The sequence below is a fragment of the Thalassophryne amazonica genome, chromosome 17 (genome assembly GCF_902500255.1).
Source record: "Thalassophryne amazonica chromosome 17, fThaAma1.1, whole genome shotgun sequence".
NCBI classification, from domain to species: Eukaryota; Metazoa; Chordata; class Actinopteri; order Batrachoidiformes; family Batrachoididae; genus Thalassophryne; species Thalassophryne amazonica.
The window spans coordinates 48,559,748-48,577,474 of NC_047119.1; the positions used below are offsets into that span (position 1 = coordinate 48,559,748).

Below are 17,727 nucleotides of genomic sequence, written 5' to 3' on the forward strand. Positions count from 1 at the left end.
CATCAAAGTGTAAGTAACGGAGTGTAAACTCCAGCGATGTGTAAACTGCAGATGAGTGTAAGTTGCAGCGAAGTGTAAGTTGTAGCAAAAGTGTAAGTTGCAGCAGAGTGTAAGTTGCAGCAGACTGTAAGTTGCAGCGAAGTGTAAGTTGCAGCGAAGTGTAAGCTGCAGCATAGTGTAAGGGCCCGGTCCCACTGGCATCTAGGAAGATTTGCATATTAAATGCGCACAAAAGTGGTTTATATTCACTAAACATCCGCAATATCCGTGAAACATGCTTGTATGAGTCAGCTGACACCCGCACACGTCCGCAATTATCCACAGAGGCACATTTTTCTGTTGCCAGGATTTTTGAGCTGCACAAAATTTTGGTTGCGGATGACAGCCGCCTTACATACTGAATCTTTGCGCTGTATACCCGCCATTATCCGCTGATATCTGCAACTGATGGGGTATTGCGGCTTGGCAGCGTACTGGGACAGTGTGTAAAATGAATATATAGTGTGCCTATCACGTCCACATCAGGAACTAAAATAAGTTGTAGCGAATGCATAGAGTGGCCACGAATAAAGCATTTGTATTACGTCTGCTTTGCATCTGATTTGCGGACAATTTGCGAATGCACAACAAACAGAAATCGACATACCTGCCAGTCATTGTTAGTCCAGCTGTGGGGATGTACAGATGTAGTTATGGATCCCCAAAGACGTACTGTGGTAGTTGCTGCCATCCAACAAAATACCAATCAACGTGTCCAAGTCCAGCAATTGCTCCAGAGGCTGTGGTGTTGGTGTGAATAGTGATGCCAGGCCTGAGTGCGCTTCTTTTATGACCACAATGCAGATGCCACGTATGCGCAATACAACCGCTGTTTCCGCCACACATGTGCGATGCATTCAAAATACATCTGTAATATTTCTGTGATAATCGCAATGCGTCTGATCCGTTTCCTCAATACATGCTTTTTATACATCTGTGATTGTTCCTCATATATTCGCTATACATTATTAATATATCTGTAATTCATACTGGGACATTTGTCATTTTTGGCCAATTTTGTTGCAGATGACAACGAACGCCTGTAATTTGTATACTCAATTCGTGCGCAATTAATCCTCTCCCCAGTGGGACCGGGCCTTAAGTTGCAGCGGAGTGTAAACTGCAGCGAAGTGTAAGTTGCAACGGAGTGTAAGTTACAACAGAGTGTAAGCTGCAGCAGAGTGTAAGTTGCAGTGGAGTGTAAAGTTGCAACAGAGTGTAAAGTTGCAGCAGAGTGTAAGGTGCAACAGAGTGTAAGTTGCATCTGAGTGTAAATCACAGCAGAGTGTAAATCACGCTGGAGTATAAATCATGCCGGAGTACAAGTCGCCCTGGAGGTTTAGTCACATGCTTTTTCTGCATTTTCAGCTCTTTAATTTTGGAGTTTTGTGCATTGTTGCTGTGTATTTTTTTTATTAGCCATTTATTCTTTTATTAATCCAGTTTATTTAGATGAGTGATTTGATTCCTGAAGAACTTCTATATAGACAGTCATTAGAATTTTTATTATTAATAACAACTGTGTGATTTTTCAGTATAAATGCAGAACCTCCCAAACTAGTAAACAAAAACAAAAAACAATTTATACTCTGGAAAATACAGTGATCTGTATACTCACTTATCCAGTACCAAACAGCTGCAATGAGTCGCTAAAAATTTGTTTCTGCGACTTCTCCTGTCCCTTTTTTGTGTACCCCAAAACGTTTCCGTCACATTTGTCATGTCTTACAGCTCACAGTATGAAACCTAAGGGTCGGGAGGATTTCTGTTTTACTTTGATGGGCTCCATTGGTTGTCTTTACTGCTTTATAGATCAGATAATGAATCAAGATGAGGTTAATAACACCTGTACACCTCAGACGCTAACAAACAGAGACACTTTCACAATCCTCTCAAGCATACAGCTAATTAAGAAGAGAAGGATAGAGGTCCTCGTTAAATCAGGAAGTGTGTGTGTGTGTGTGTGTGTGTGTGTGTGTGTGTGTGTGGGGGGGGGGGGGGGGTCATGTTACAAATTTGCTCCAATTATTGATGAATTCTTCTGCAGGCTGCTTGATTACTGCAAAAATTATAAGCATGATAATTTAACACAATTACTCATCGATTTTTGAAACATCTTGTTGAATGAATTCAACAAACGCAGGATGTTTCTTCAAATGGATCTTCAATCTTAAAACTCTGAACTCATTCATTCATGTTCTGCCCTTCCAGGGGGAACCCAAGGCGTTCCCAAGCCAGCTGGGAAATATAATCCCTCCAATGTGTCCTGGGTTTTCCCTAGGGCCTCCTCCCAGTTGGAGGTACCTGGAAGACCTCTCTAAGGAGACAACCAGGGTGCATTCTCACCAGCTGCCCAAACCACCTCAGCATGCTCCTCTCAATGTGATGAAGCAGCGGCTCTACCCAGAGTCCCTCCGAGATAGTCGAGCTTCTCATCCTGTCCAGAAGTGTAAGCCCAGATACCCCACAGAGGAATCTCATTTGAGTCTTGTATTCGTGACCTTATTCTTTCAGTTATTACCCTAGTGGGAGGTGATGGTCTAGTGGTTAAGCATTGGGCTTAAATTGAATTGAAAGTGTTTAGTGTCAAACTAGTCGAGGAAACCCTGGGAAGAGGTTATGGAGTCTTCAGGTCCTTGGACGGAGGTGTGTGATGATGCCAATACGTCTGCTCAATACCTCACTGATGTCACACCCTGACCCCTGAGTGTGTCTGTGTGAATGGGTGAATGTGAGGCATAATTGTAAAGTGATTTGAGCATCTGATGCAGATGGAAAAGCGCTATATAAATGCAGTCAGTCCATTTACCCAAAGTTGATGACCATAGGTCATGATAGGAGCACAACTGACAACTTGGGAGTCTTGCCTTCTGACTCAGCTCTTTCTTCACCACAACAGTCTGCCACAGCATCTGTCAAACATCAGACACTGCCATTTTCTGCAATTTACACTTCAACTTAGCCCCACTCTTGAACAAGATTTATTGCTCTGAAAAACAAAAAAATTAATGTACAAACATAACTCCTGGCCAAGAGCTGAAGCATGGGCAAGATCGGCGTGACAAATGACACCTGAACACAAACCTCCTCCTTATAATTACAGATGCCAAGCAAGTTAAGACTAAATGGTGAATTGACTGTGTTTATGAAGCACTTTCATTGTCAAAGTGCTTTACAGTGGTTTTCATAACAGGTAGTTTGCGTGCAGGTATCAGTATCGGGTACTGGCATATTGCCTCAGTCTGTGTGGCACCATCGCTGGATCTAAAGTCTCTAACACACAAATTAAATAATACGAAAATTTTATTCAACAGAAACACTGGAGCATAGACTTTTTAGATGGTCCTTTGGGCCAATTCACCACCCAGCAATCCATATTATCACAATAATAATGCTCAAATCCTCAAATAGAATGGTCAGATATAACAAACACAGTCGAGTCTGCCTCCACTAGCGGCCAGCCACTAGCCAAGGAGAGGCTGCTGTGAACACTGGTCGTCTGCAACTGGCAAAAGGAGAGCATCTTTGCAAAATGGAATGAAGACAAACAATCATTTTATCTCAATTATGCCATGTTCATAATTGTTGGTACACAAAATCATAACAAAACATAATTCAATTAATCACCCAACTTTAATTTTTCCTTATTTTTATTTTATGTATAAATGAGCAACATGATTTCATCAGGGTGCACTGACTCTCTGATTGCAAACCATAAACTGATAGCATGCAGACCCCTATGATCGCCATGCTGTCCTGGTGCTATGGACAAACATTTTCCATTGAATGTATACCATAACTCTGAGGTCCACCACAGTCACCAGGTCTCCCAGATTTAATGAAATGCTTTGAGAGGACCAGACAAGTGGAATGTGCCACTAACTATAGTCTCAGAATTACAGCCCACTCAGCCAGCACTTGTTCAAAACCACCATGTGGTACAAGAACAAAAACAGAAGTAAATACCCACACAACCCTTAAAGAACACAGCACTGAGTGCAGCTTTACCCACGATTACAACAGAGCTCAGAGTTTGATTATAGTCATTACTTATAAGCTGCATTAAATTTACAACTTTGTAATCAATATCCCCATCATGGGACTAGATTCTAATATCGTCTGCGTTTGAATTATTAGTGCCTCTGCATCCTGCATCATAAGTACAGAGTAAAAAAATATGTTAAGGAATGAATGCATGTAAACCAAAGTGAAATAATAATAGTCAGTCCCTTCAGCTTCTGCCTTGATGCACTCGGGGTCACCACAGCAGATTACAGATTAGAGATGGATCTGCATGTTGATTTGGAGACAGGTTTTACACCAGATGCCGTTCCTAATGTCACAGTACATGGAGAATGGCAGGACTGGCTTTGAAACAGGAGCCTTCCACACTGGAAACAAGGGCACTTAACTACTTGGTCACTACCCCTGCCCCAATAACAACAATAATAATAACAATAATATAATAATAATTGGCAACTGCAAATTGAACTTCTCAGGAAAAATTTCATCCTTTCAGCAAACTTTCATATCTTAAAACTCAAGAACCGTAAAACTCTCAAAATCAGAATTTTTAGACATTATTAACGGGATGTTAAAGCACTGCATATCAAAATATAATGCAATACTAAAATACTCTTGGTCAAATGAGCATGTAATCAATTAAAGTAATAGGAATGGAATGATGCTGAGTGTGTGGAAAGAATGTGACCTTTTGGCCCCTTAGAATAGGTCAAGGTTAGCCATCTTTGTATTTGTCCAAAGTCTGTGTCCCAAGAATGTTCTCAGTGAATATGAAGACCATGGCAGTAATAGGACTGGACTTACACTGAGTACAGATGGAAAGACGCAATGTCTTCACAATACCCGATGGCTATATTTTGGCCTTGGGTAAAAATCATACATTTCTGACATTTATAAATGCCTTTTTACTGCATTTTGAGGTTTCAAGTAGGAAATATACCAGAATACCTGAAATGCTCACATCACCTGCGAGATGGTGACAAAAGCTGGTCAAATGTGTGACACTTTGTTGACTGTTTACTCATTTCAATTCAGAAATGAACTTTTGGTGAAAAAGATGGGCTGACAGCCAAATATTTGTGTACAGTTTTGCCCCTTGCCTTTGCCAGCAACTTACTTGTTATAATGATAATTATATAAGAAAATACATATATGAAATGTAAGTGTACTTGCTTAGTTAGTGCAAGGTTCCCAGTTTGAGCCCACCTCTGTCAGTTCTACATGTTAATGTTATAACAATCAATCAAAATCAATCAAATACATATCTCACCTACACCCAAGAATTCCTGCTGTCTTTTCCTCTTTCTCAGTCTGTGCCACTCTTATTGCACAAGTTCAGGTGGTTCAGGTCCTACTCTCCTCTTCATCGACTCAGTCAAATTCAGTCACTTTCAGTGTCCCCATTGATAAGCCCCCCACCCCACCCCCACTTTGGCGAGGACATCATGTCTTTAACCGGTCCTCATCTCTCTCCCTCAGCTGACTGCAGGTTGTGACATGTATGGATCGTTCTGTCTACTTGGCTCTGAAGCAACTCTGATGTCTCTGTCAGCATTTGTCTTTGAGCGCCTAAAGAGCAGCTGGTTATTGGACGATACAAGGATCAGTCCTTGTCCCTTCCGAGCAGAGTCCGTCATGCAGCACTGTCACAGTGTCACAGTGCTATCCTGCATTCTGAGCACAGCTGCCAAACACATTGTGAACGTATTGTGAAGCAAATGCAAGAGAATATAAACTACGCAGTCATACCCAGGCCACCCAGACAACGAGAAGGGAGAGGGGTTATGCAGTGGCTTGTTCACAATGGAGATACAAATAGAGTCAAAAACCCACCGGGAACAGGTCTGATGCAATGCTGAGAACACGGACACAGCTCCTACTTAAGTCGTATAGAGCCTGGATCATGTGTCCCAAAACCCCTCTAATATCTGTGTGTAGGTAAACAGCTCCTTCTGTCAACTGTGAATAAAATGTTTGTCGCCTGTGTGCAGAGATGTGGAGTGTTGGAGTAAGTGTGTGTGTGTGTGTGTGTGTGTGTGTGTGTGTGTTGGGGGGGGGGGGGGGGATCCTTCCTCCACTCAGGCAATAATGAATCATTTAATTTGGGAGTTAACAGGAAAAACAACTAATTCCAGCAAAATTTAAAAGTTGGTAGGAGTTTATCTGTTCATTTGTGATGAACTGAATTCTGATTTGGCCCACTTAGAAGCACAGCATCATCAAATCAGGCAAATATGTTTTAAAAAGTTCTAATAGTAAGAATGGTGTTATTAAAAGGTCCAAACTATACGTCTCCTCCTCTACAACTGTCACAATTAAGCTTTAGAGCCAAAAATACCTCAGGCACCAGGATGATGCATCTGAAAACAAGGCAACGCTGTGGGATTTCTTCCTTAAAAGTTTGGAATTATTGAAAGTGAAGTATTGTGCCGCCTTTTAATTATATAATGTTTCAGATGTATATTTCATCAAGCCTTATTCAGTTGTTCCTGCTGTAGCTCCTTATTGCTTTTCTCTGCATTAACCATAAACTGACAGTGTCAATGGCTGCCTATTGTATTTCAAACATGAGATATTTCTAAACTACTCCTTGAAAGGTGTTAATCATATTTAAGTCTTAACTTTATTATTCTCTTAGTCTTCCATTAGCCTGAGCATTGACGCTACCCTTTCCCAATAAAACCTCTTTATAGTGTTGCAAGTGCAGTTGCTGATGGTGTGATGTTAAAGTACTTGAAGCACATTCAGGAGAATTTGAATTATCTGCAGTAGTTGGCAGCGATCTTGGCTGCCCAGGCAAGCCTGTGGAAAGGGGAAACACTGGCAAGAACATTGTCAACAATATACACCCAGTTGTCTTCTTGAAAGTTATCAACACAATTTCACAATTAAGAAATTTATATTTAACCCATTATTTTGCCTGAGGTTATCACAGGTGGATGCAAAAGCAAATGGGTGGCAGTACAAACAAACACAGTCTAAATCTTAATACGAATCATAAGAGAGGTAGAAAAGGGTAAACACTGGAAGCCATGGCTTTAAGTCATCCCTTACAGTGGAGGAGATATTATCAATTGTACAGCAAAATCATGTAAATGCTGGTACAAGCACCAAATTTGGCATGATGATTCCCAAGATAGTACTTTGCAAATCTGGTCAATTGATACGATACGATACGATACAATACGATACACTTTATTGTCCCTTCCGGGAAATTTGTCTTGGACTCCAAGAGCTGCACAAATAAAACTGCCATGACATAATTACATAACTCATACATATTGCACATAACTTGATACACACCAATATTCCACATACCCCTTTTGCACAGATGGCTCATACATATTACACATATCCCCAATACACATATCCAAATTGCACATACCCTTGTTACACAGCAGTCTCACCCAAATGATTCATGCATATTGCACATATCCCTAAAACACATACCCCTATTGCACAGCCATCTCCCACATGTGGTTAAAAGGAAAATGCTGACAATGAATAAATAACACTGAATAGCAATGCCTCCATGTCATTAATGCACAATCCTACTACCTATCCCAGGAACCTGTTGGGAAAGTGAAATGCACGGACCCACGCCAGGGGGCGTAAATGAACGGTCAATGGGAATTCAAAATAAATGACAATTTATTATGCAAATGTGCAACACAACCAAATATGCTTGAGTCAATCAATAACCAAAATGGTGATGCGTGGGCAGGCCCGAGGGTAGGAGACGCCTATCCAGAGAAGAGCCGGGACCCACGAAGTTCCACCACCAACGGAGGCCTGCAACACACCACAGCCGCCAAGTCCTGATTTCCCCAGGTGGCCACCGCTCGTGGCTGTCAGACCCAGTACTGCTGGCAGGAGCAAAAACAGGTTAGGGTGGGTGTGTGAACACCCAGCAAACAGTCAGCAACTCACAGAAATCCTCTTGGAGGAATAAATCCAGATACTCCCAGAGTGCAGAGGAAAAACTGGAGGACGTGCAGTGTCAATTGTTATACTTAGTAAGTCAGAAGTGAGGAGTGGAGACGCCAACTCCTCCAACTTCCACAAACTCGGCTACAAGCTGCAAGTATAAGTCACAACTGCAAAGACTTCAGTAACAATGAATGTGCGTACGGCACAAAACGGCTGAGTTGGTTTACCTGCGTGGTAAGCTGATAACTCGGCAGAGTTATGGTGTCTCTCCCAGGCTTTTATGGATGGGATGATGAATGATGACAGACAGCTGACAGCCAAACCGTGCACCTGGAGGATCCACTTGGCCAGTGCGCCCTCTGGAGCCCAAAAAATGCCAACAGGCAGGGCGCCCTCTGGTTGTGGGCCAGCAGTACCTCCAGTACTCGATCCAGGCCAGATGTTGACTCCAGGCCGTCGGGTGCGCAGAGGTGACACATCTAAGCACTTGCTCCAGGTCCTGGTTTGGCCCGCTCTGCTTGACAGTTGGTCTGAGGGTGGTACCCGGAGGACAGGCTCACCGTGGCTCCCAGCTCCCTACAGAAACTCCTCCAGACCTGCGAGGAGAACTGAGGACCATGGTCTGAGACGATGTCTGTGGGGATACCATGCAGACGCACGACGTGGTAGACCAGGAGGTCTGCAGTCTCCTGGGCAGTCGGGAGCTTCGGGAGGGCCACAAAGTGGGCCGCCTTGGAAAACCGGTCCACTATCGTCAAGATTACTGTCTTCCCCTGGGAAGCAGGGAGGCCCGTGACGAAATCCAGCCCGATGTGGGACCAGGGGTGATGAGGCACAGGCAATGGCTGGAGGAACCCCTTCTCTGGTTGATGGGTTGCCTTGCCCCTGGCGCAGATGGTACAGGCCCGGACGTAGTCCCTGGTGTCGGCTTCGACTGACGCCCACCAGAACCGCTGCCGGACCACTGCCATGGTTCTTCGCACCCCTGGATGGCAGGAGAGCTTGGAACCATGGCAGAAGTCCAATACAGCAGTCCAAGCGTCTGGTGGGATGTACAGCCTGTTGGAAGGATGACCTCCGGGATCCAGGTGACGCGTCAGGGCCTCCCTGACCACTCCCTCCACGTCCCATGTGAGGGCTGCGACGACAGTGGATTCTGGAATGATGGTGTCTGGTGGGTCCAACAGCCTTGCTCCAACTTCCTCTTCATGCACCCGGGACAGGGCGTCAGACCGAATGTTTTTCATCCCAGGGTGATAAGTGATCTTGAAGCTGAAGCATCTGAAGAACAGTGACCATCGGGCTTGTCGGGTTCAGACGCTTAGCGGTCTGGATGTATTCCAGGTTCCGATGGTCAGTGAAAACAACAAATGGGACCACAGCTCCCTCCAACAGATGTCTCCACTCCTCAAGGGCCTCTTTCACCGCCAGGAGTTCCCGAATGCCAACGTCATAGTTCCATTCAGCGGGGGTTAACCTGCGGGAGAAGTAAGCACAGGGGTGGAGAACACTATCGGACTCCCTGCTCTGGGACAGCACGGCTCCTATCCCTGAGTCATAGGCATCCACTTCAACAATAAACTGGTGTTTAGGATCGGGCTGCACCAGAACTGGTGCAGTCGAAAACCGGTGTTTCAACTCCCTAAACGCGGCTTCGCACCGATCCGACCAGGTGAAGGGGACTTTTGTGGAGGTCAGGGCTGTAAGGGGACCAACTACCTGACTATAGCCCTTAATGAACCTCCTGTAAAAATTGGCGAACCCTAGGAACTGTTGCAGCTTCCTATGATTTACCGGTTGGGGCCAATCTCTCACCGCCGCTACCTTAGCCGGATCGGGTGCGACAGAGTTGGAGGAGATGATAAAACCCAGGAAGGACAAAGAAGTGCAGTGGAACTCACACTTCTCGGCATTCACAAACAGCGGGTTCTCCAATAACCGCTGAAGGACCTGACGGACATGCTTAACATGAGTCTCAGAGTCCGGGGAGAAGATGAGGATGTCGTCTAGATATACGAAGACGAATCAGTGCAGGAAATCCCACAGAACATCATTAACCAAAGCTTGGAACGTCGCGGGGGCGTTGGTGAGGCTGAACGGCATGACCAGGTACTCAAAGTGACCTAAGGGGGTGTTAAATGCTGTCTTCCACTCGTCTCCCTTCTGTATCCGAACCAGATGGTAAGCATTTCTAAGATCCAGTTTTGTGAAAATTTTGGCTCCATGCAAGGGCGTAAACACTGAATCCAACAGAGGTAACGGGTATCGGTTGCGAACCGTGATCTCGTTTAGCCCTCTATAATCAATGCATGGACGGAGACCGCCATCTTTCTTGCCCACAAAAAAGAAACCTGCACCTAACGGGGATGAAGAATTACAGATTAGCCCGGCAGCTAATGAGTCCCGGATGTAGGTCTCCATTGATTCGCGTTCAGGACATGAGAGGTTGTACAGTCTGCTGGACGGATACTCAGCACCTGGAACCAAATAAATGGCACAATCATACGGTTGATGCGGGGGCAGGGTGAGTGCCAGATCCTTGCTGAAGACGTCAGCAAGGTCATGATACTCAGCCGGCACCTCCGTGAGATTGGGGGGGACTCTGACCTCCTCTTTAACTTCATCGCCGGGTGGCACCGAGGATCTTAAACACTTCCAGTTGCAGGTTTCGCTCCATTGAGCCACAACCCCAGAGGGCCAATCAATCCGGGGATTGTGTTTAACCATCCATGGAAATCCCAAAATAATCCTGGAGGTAGAAGGTGTTACAAAGAACACAATCTCCTCCCTGTGATTTCCAGAGACAACCAAAGTTAAAGGCTGTGTCTGGTGTGTAATTTCTGGTAGCAGGGTGCCATCTAGTGCCCGCACCTTCAATGGTGAAGGAACGGCCACCAGAGGGAGCCCTACCTCCTTAGCCCACCTACTATCCAGTAGGTTCCCTTCCGACCCCGTGTCGATCAGTGCTGGAGCGGTAAGGGTTAAATCCCCACAGAGGATTGTGACTGGGAGTCGTGCGCATTTCCGTGGAATGCCCGTGTGTGTATTATGGCTCACCCTTAACCCAGTCTCTAAGGGCGAGCGTTGGAGTTTAACCGTTTGTGGGAGTTTTTCTGCACATGCTCATTCGAGCCGCAGTAAAAACACTCTCCACGGGCCAGCCTCCTCTGTCTGTCATTTGGTTTCACTTTTGCCCTGCTCGTGTCCATAGCTTCGTCAGCAGGGGGAGCTGGTACTACGCGGAAAGCCCTGGCTTTGGAGCGGGGAAAGGATGGCGCTGCTTCAGACCTGGAAGGGAGAGGGATGACGCGCACCCGGCCACGTCCTTCGTCTCGCTCCCGTTTATGTTCCTCTAATCGATTGTCTAAACAGATAACCAGATCAATAAGCCCATCTAAATCCCGTGGCTGATCCTTAGCCACCAGATGCTCCTTTAGGGCCGGAGACAGCCCATTTACAAAGGCGGTGCGGAGTGCTACTGAGTTCCAACCGGCCCTCGCTGCCGCAACACGAAAGTCGATTGCGTACTCAGCCGCACTCCGGCGTCCCTGTCTCATTGACAGCAGCATATTTGAAGCAGACTTGCTTCTATTGGGATGATTGAACACCTGTCGAAATTCCCTGATAAACCCAGTATATGTCGAAAGGAGCCGTGAGTCCTGCTCCCAGAGCGCCGTAGCTCAGGCACGTGCCTCGCCCCAAAGCAAATTAATTACATAAGCCACCCGGCTGTGGTCTGACGCGTACATCACGGGGCGCTGCGAAAAAATGAGCACGCACTGCATCAAGAAGTCCGTGCACGTTTCGACACAACCCCCGTACGGTTCCGGGGGGCTAATGTAAGCTTCGGGTGACGGGGGGGGACCTTTGAACGACCACTGGATTTTCTCTGTTAAGCGACAGGTCCACAGGAGGAGTGGCTGCAGCCGCGCCTCACGCGCGTGTCTACACCTGAGCGATGACAGCCTCCATCCTACGGCTGAGGTGAATGTTCTGCTCGGTTAATAAATCCAACTGAGCAGTGAGGTTGGTGAGAATGTGTTGCAGCTCACCCAACGCACCTCCTGGTGGAGCCTGTGCACCTTGTATCTCCATTGGCTGTTCAGTTGGTGGTGAACGCCCCTCGGAGTCCATGACGTGGCCGAGTTATCCTGTTGGGAAAGTGAAATGCACGGACCCACGCCAGGGGGAGTAAATGAACGGTCAATAGGAATTCAAAATAAATTATAATTTATTATGCAAATGTGCAACACAACCAAATATGCTTGAGTCAATCAATAACCAAAATGGTGACGCATGGGCAGGCCCGAGGGTAGGAGACGCCTATCCAGAGAAGAGCCGGGACCCACGAAGTTCCACCGCCAATGGAGGCCTGCAACACACCAGAGCCGCCAAGTCCTGATTTCCCCAGGTGGCCACCGCTCGTGGCTGTCAGACCCGATACTGCTGGCAGGAGCAAAAACAGGTTAGAGTGGGTGTGTGAACACCCAGCAAACAGTCAGCAACTCACAGAAATCCTCTTGGAGGAATAAATCCAGATACTCCCAGAGTGCAGAGGAAAAACTGAAGGACGTGCAGTGTCAATTGTTATACTTAGTAAGTCAGAAGTGAGGAGTGGAGACGCCAACTCCTCCAACTTCCACAAACTCGGCTAGAAGCTGCAAGTATAAGTCACAACTGCAAAGACTTCAGTAACAATGAATGTGCGTACGGCACAAAACGACTGAGTTGGTTTACCTGCGTGGTAAGCTGATAACTCGGCAGAGTTATGGTGTCTCTCCCAGGCTTTTATGGATGAGGTGATGAATGATGACAGACAGCTGACAGCCAAACGGTGCACCTGGAGGATCCACTTAGCCAGTGCGCCCTCTGGAGCCCGAAAAATGCCAACAGGCAGGGCGCCCTCTGGTTGTGGGCCAGCAGTACCTCCTCTTCGGCGGCCCACACAACAGGAACCATTATTTAAGACTCTAATTGACGTGGGCACGAATGAGTTTTTAAAGTGATTCAGTCTGCACTGAGGGACTCTGTATCGCCTACCAGATGGTAGGAGTTCATACTCAGGATAGAGAATGGGGAAAGGATCTGACAAAGCTCACTGTGCTTGTTTGAGAACAGACTGTTCATACATGAACTGCAGGGAAGATTTTCCAGTCCTCCCTACAACTTTCATTGCAGTCTTCACCAGACGAGAAAGCTTAGATTTTAACTGCACAGAGAGATTACCGTACCAAGATGACATCCCATACCAGATAACGCTTTCCTGAACAGCCTGATAAAACAGAAACAAGATGTTCCGATCAACCCCAAACACCCTGAGTCTGCGCAGAAAATATAACCTCTGCTGTAAACAAGGGCATAAATTATTGATGTGTTTCCCAACTAAACTGGTTATCTACGTAAATGCCTAGATACCTGTAAAAGCTAACCTGATTGATTTCTTCATCATGGATTACCAAGTTGGCCACTTGAAAATCCAAGATGGCAACCATTTTTAAGATAGCAACCAAAACGATCTATTGAAAAATTACTTTGTGCATTGAAATGCTCCGATCAAAATGGATCTGTTTTACAGCTTCAGTGAAATCAAGATGGCTGCCAAATCAACCTCACAATCATATTTTCCTCATAAAAATGTTTTTCGTTTTTTGATTTGTGTGCCATGCCAGTGTAACAGACACTGTGTAACAGACATGCCAGATTTCAACAACAATATCACACTCTTAGTTGCTTAAATCGCCATTTGTCCATATTGCCTGCAGATATTAATAACAATTACAAGACAATATATTCAAAACTAAACACAGGCTGACATGCAGTTATTTCAAGAGATGACCACTTTCAAAATACATGCTGAGTGGAAACCATTAATACTAAATTGAATAAACTAAACTCTAATTTGGCACACAAATAAAAGCAAATAAAAAAGAGATAATAAATACCATAAATAGCAAATAAAATTAAATATAACTAAATGGAATTTGACATAAAAATGTAAATATCTGTATAACAGTATATATGCACAGGCTTTCTCTTCTCTATTCATAATACAGGGTGAACACAAAAACACTCCTTGGTTTCAAATATTTATAATATCAAAAGTGACATGAATAATTTTACAATTTTGGTATCTACAGTTGCAGAAACTTATCAAGTTTGTTTCTCTTTTCCAGATTCTTCTTCAAAATTGTAATATTATTCATGCCACTTTTGATATTATAAATATTTGAAACCAAGGAGTGCTTTTGTGTTCACCCTGTATATTGTTTATTGTTATTTGTGGTCCATATTTACGCATGTCTATTTATGTTTTAATTATGCCTTTTTATGTTTTTATGTCAACTTGTGTTTACTTGTGTCTATTTTGTTTTTTGCTGGTGTCTACCTATGTCTGTTAAGACAGCAAAGAGAGTCCGAAGTCAAATTCCATGTGCGTGCATTCATACTTGGCAAAATAAGTCTGATTCTGTTATAATTTTAAAACAATCAAATAAGAGCATTTCTATGCAAAAATTGATTTTTTAATCATTTTGATGGTCATCTTGGAAAATGACCATCATCATGATTTTTCAAGTGGTCAATCAACCAGATATGCTGAGTACCACCATGCCAAATTTGGTGGTTGTACCACCAAATGCTCCACTATTATATCAGACATGATTTATGACACATTTCTATCACGAGTACATGGATCTGGGGCATGTCCACTCTACTAGGCTAATTTGAGTGGAAAATATGACACAGGGTGCAAAGAGGTTGTACTTAATCTCTTAATCATGGGTGTGTTTTCTGTATTATATTAATTATAACAACCATTCCCTTTAAAAGAGTGGGATCTGCTGAAACCTGGCTGTTTGATATTGCATTTAGATAATGGAGTTAAGTGAGAGGATTAATGGAAAGGAAATCACTCAGAGCAGCCACCCAAAGCTCCTTGAGGTGAAGCAGGAAGGAAAAGTCTTGAACTTTTCCATTAGTTTTAACGTTTATTTTCAGTTTTTCTGTCAGTTCAGTTTCGTTGGAGTGTGAGGCACTAATGCTGATCCATGTGTGTACAAGTAGGCCTCACTAGTGTATGTTGTGGTTTCTAAATAGCAGAAAAAACACCTGTGCTCGACTTTAGACCAGGTATTTGCTAATCTGTCTCATGAAGGTAAAGCACCAGTCCTGCACCAGAGCACACCTCATTTTAAGACCAACATGCCCATGGGTTCACAGATGAGCACAAGTGCATTCGCTACTTCCAAAATGTGGATGGCAAGCATGAAAATGACAGCTATGTTGGTTGTAAAATTGCACTGCACACTGGTCTGCGCTGGGTATAAAATAAATCTACGCAGCTAAAAGAACATGTTTTATTTGTGTGGATTTTTTTGTCAGGATTTTATCTCCATACAGGATTCAATATGTACATCACTCTTACTCTTCTTCTTACCAGCTGATCTTTCTGTGTGGCATCAGGGTTGACCAGAGACCACTCAATATCAAGTTCTCCGGTATCAAATGGGCTTAGTTTGTATCTGCAGCCCAAAGTCGCAGTCTCTCCCTCGGCCTTCTGGATGGTCTGTGGACCTGTCGAGGTCACCTGCAGCCCATTTGCACACCTTAATCCTTTAGAGTGGTAAATGAGACAGAGATTATGAAAATAGTCATTTTCTGAATGACAACTGACTTTCTGCAAGCATAAATTAGTTTAACAATCATTCTGATCACACCCCCACCCACTCCCTTCTCAAGTAACTAACATAGATGGCTGAGCTAAATAAGGCCAATCACAAATATTTAAACAGGTTCATTCTAAATCCAAGTGATCGGTGCTCAGAAGAAAGCACTTCAAAGAGCAGAGACCAAGTATATAAAACTGGTTAAACAAAGCCTGGACACCTCTTTATTGGCTTTGCCACAAAGCTGTTCACCATGAGTACAAGATACAAAAAACAGTAACGGCGACTGCCATTTCAAATTGTTCCAAGGTTAGTTTCATCAAAGGGAAGTAGAATTCAATTTGGACCACTGACATGAGCAACACAGCTTTCTGACATCAAACTAAGCATTTTGATATAAAGGTTTTCTTTTATTTTTCAGAAGAAAGAAAGGATATAAATGTACAATACTGCCTGCACTGGTAACAGTGTAGACAGTTACAGCGTCGATGAGTGGGTTAGTCCATGGAAATAGAGACCTGGAATGGACGTCACGTGACTAGCGGCGTGCCACACAGCGGCCATGACTAAGGGTGGAGAGAGCATCTTGAGCCTGTTAAACAGAAGCGAAATGAGGGGGGAAAAGGCAGCCAGTGCTTCACCATCAAGTGCACCAACTACAAAAACAAATTCTCTAATACTAAAATGAACTGTACAAGAGCCTTAATGTAATTATGTAAAACAAATGTCTATTTTAAAGTCGTTATGTCGCAATTTAATATTGATATACTGAGACTATAACTCAACGCCATAAGTTCTTTTCATTAAGCCGCGTTCACATGCATAGAAATACGGAAACAAAAATGTTTTAAAAAATTATATATATATATATATATATATACTTGCAGTTGTTGTTTAATATGATATGAAAATTCAGTAAGGTATATCTTATACATTATATTCCAATTCTAAGGTGGAACTATGCTAGTATATAAAGGTATATCTAAATATCTAAAAAGAAAGAGTTTTATAGGAGAGTAGAAAAGAGCAGAGCAGAGCCACTTAGGTGCTGAGGCTTGAGTACCAGGGATGGTGAATGGCTTTATATCTACTTGTAATAAAATGCTAGTAAAATTCATATATATATATGTTGTTGTCATTAAAAGACTAGCAGTAATATTACAGTGGAAAAAGCAGCAAGGTCAATGACCACAATGGCAAGGCATACTTCAGATTTATATTTTAATACATACGGATTTTTATTTTATCCGGGCTTTTAATCAGCTTGAATACAATTTACAAGGCATTTATATAAATCCATCGAGAATTATACCCAGGCATGTATGGGTTCATCAGAAAGAGCAATTAAAGGGCTTTAAAACAAGCCCACTTTTATTAAAATCTGTTAACAAGTAGCGTCAATAGAGCGAGAAAAGCAGCACAGTTTGTCATAATTTCCCAAAATTTCTGCATTTTACATAAAAGGTTTTTTTTTCACCCACACATGCATAGGTTTATTGGAAAGAGCTTTCAAAGGGCTTTAAAACAAGCCTACATTTATTAAAATCCGTTAAGAAATAGCAACGCTAGTGCAAACAAAGCGGTCAGTTTATTATTTATGATCGGAACATCTCCACCCTTAGCAATGGCACCTTCCTGTCCTGAGCGACACTAATAGATTGAGGCGCGCACGTCCATTCCAGGTCTCTATTTCCATGGGTTAGTCTGTCCCAGACAACAATCATTACATAATGAGTTTGTGGAATATCTTGAAGCATCACATCAATCAAAAAAGCAAATTTATTTGGCCTATGTAACACCCCATTGATAGAAATATACTAGACAAACCCTGCGTCACGTTGCTATGTTGGCAGCTCTTACTCCACTGACGCCCTGACCGAAACTGAAATTAGGGTTAGGGAACCACCTCAGCTGGCTTCTTTCAATGCAAAGAAGCAGAACTCAGAAACCATTTTGGTTGTTCAAGCTTCTTACCCTGTCCTGGAGACTAAGAACAGATACCTGGCGGAGGAATCTCATTTCCCCCGCTTGTAACTGTGACCTTATTCTTTCAGTCATTAGCCAAATCGAG

General features: G+C 43.7%; 1 protein-coding gene across 1 annotated transcript in view; it reads right to left on the bottom strand.

Annotated features, from left to right (window-relative positions):
• Nucleotides 1-15,677, bottom strand: part of LOC117529094 (coxsackievirus and adenovirus receptor homolog) — a 100,310-nt gene extending 84,633 nt beyond the window's left edge. The window contains exons 1-2 of the mRNA XM_034191796.1: nucleotides 15,665-15,677; nucleotides 15,428-15,603 (exon numbers count right to left, since the gene is read on the bottom strand). Of these exons, the coding sequence (XP_034047687.1) occupies nucleotides 15,428-15,603; nucleotides 15,665-15,677 (189 nt within the window). The remainder of the gene's footprint in view (nucleotides 1-15,427; nucleotides 15,604-15,664) is intronic.
• Between the last annotated feature and the right edge of the window lie 2,050 nt (nucleotides 15,678-17,727).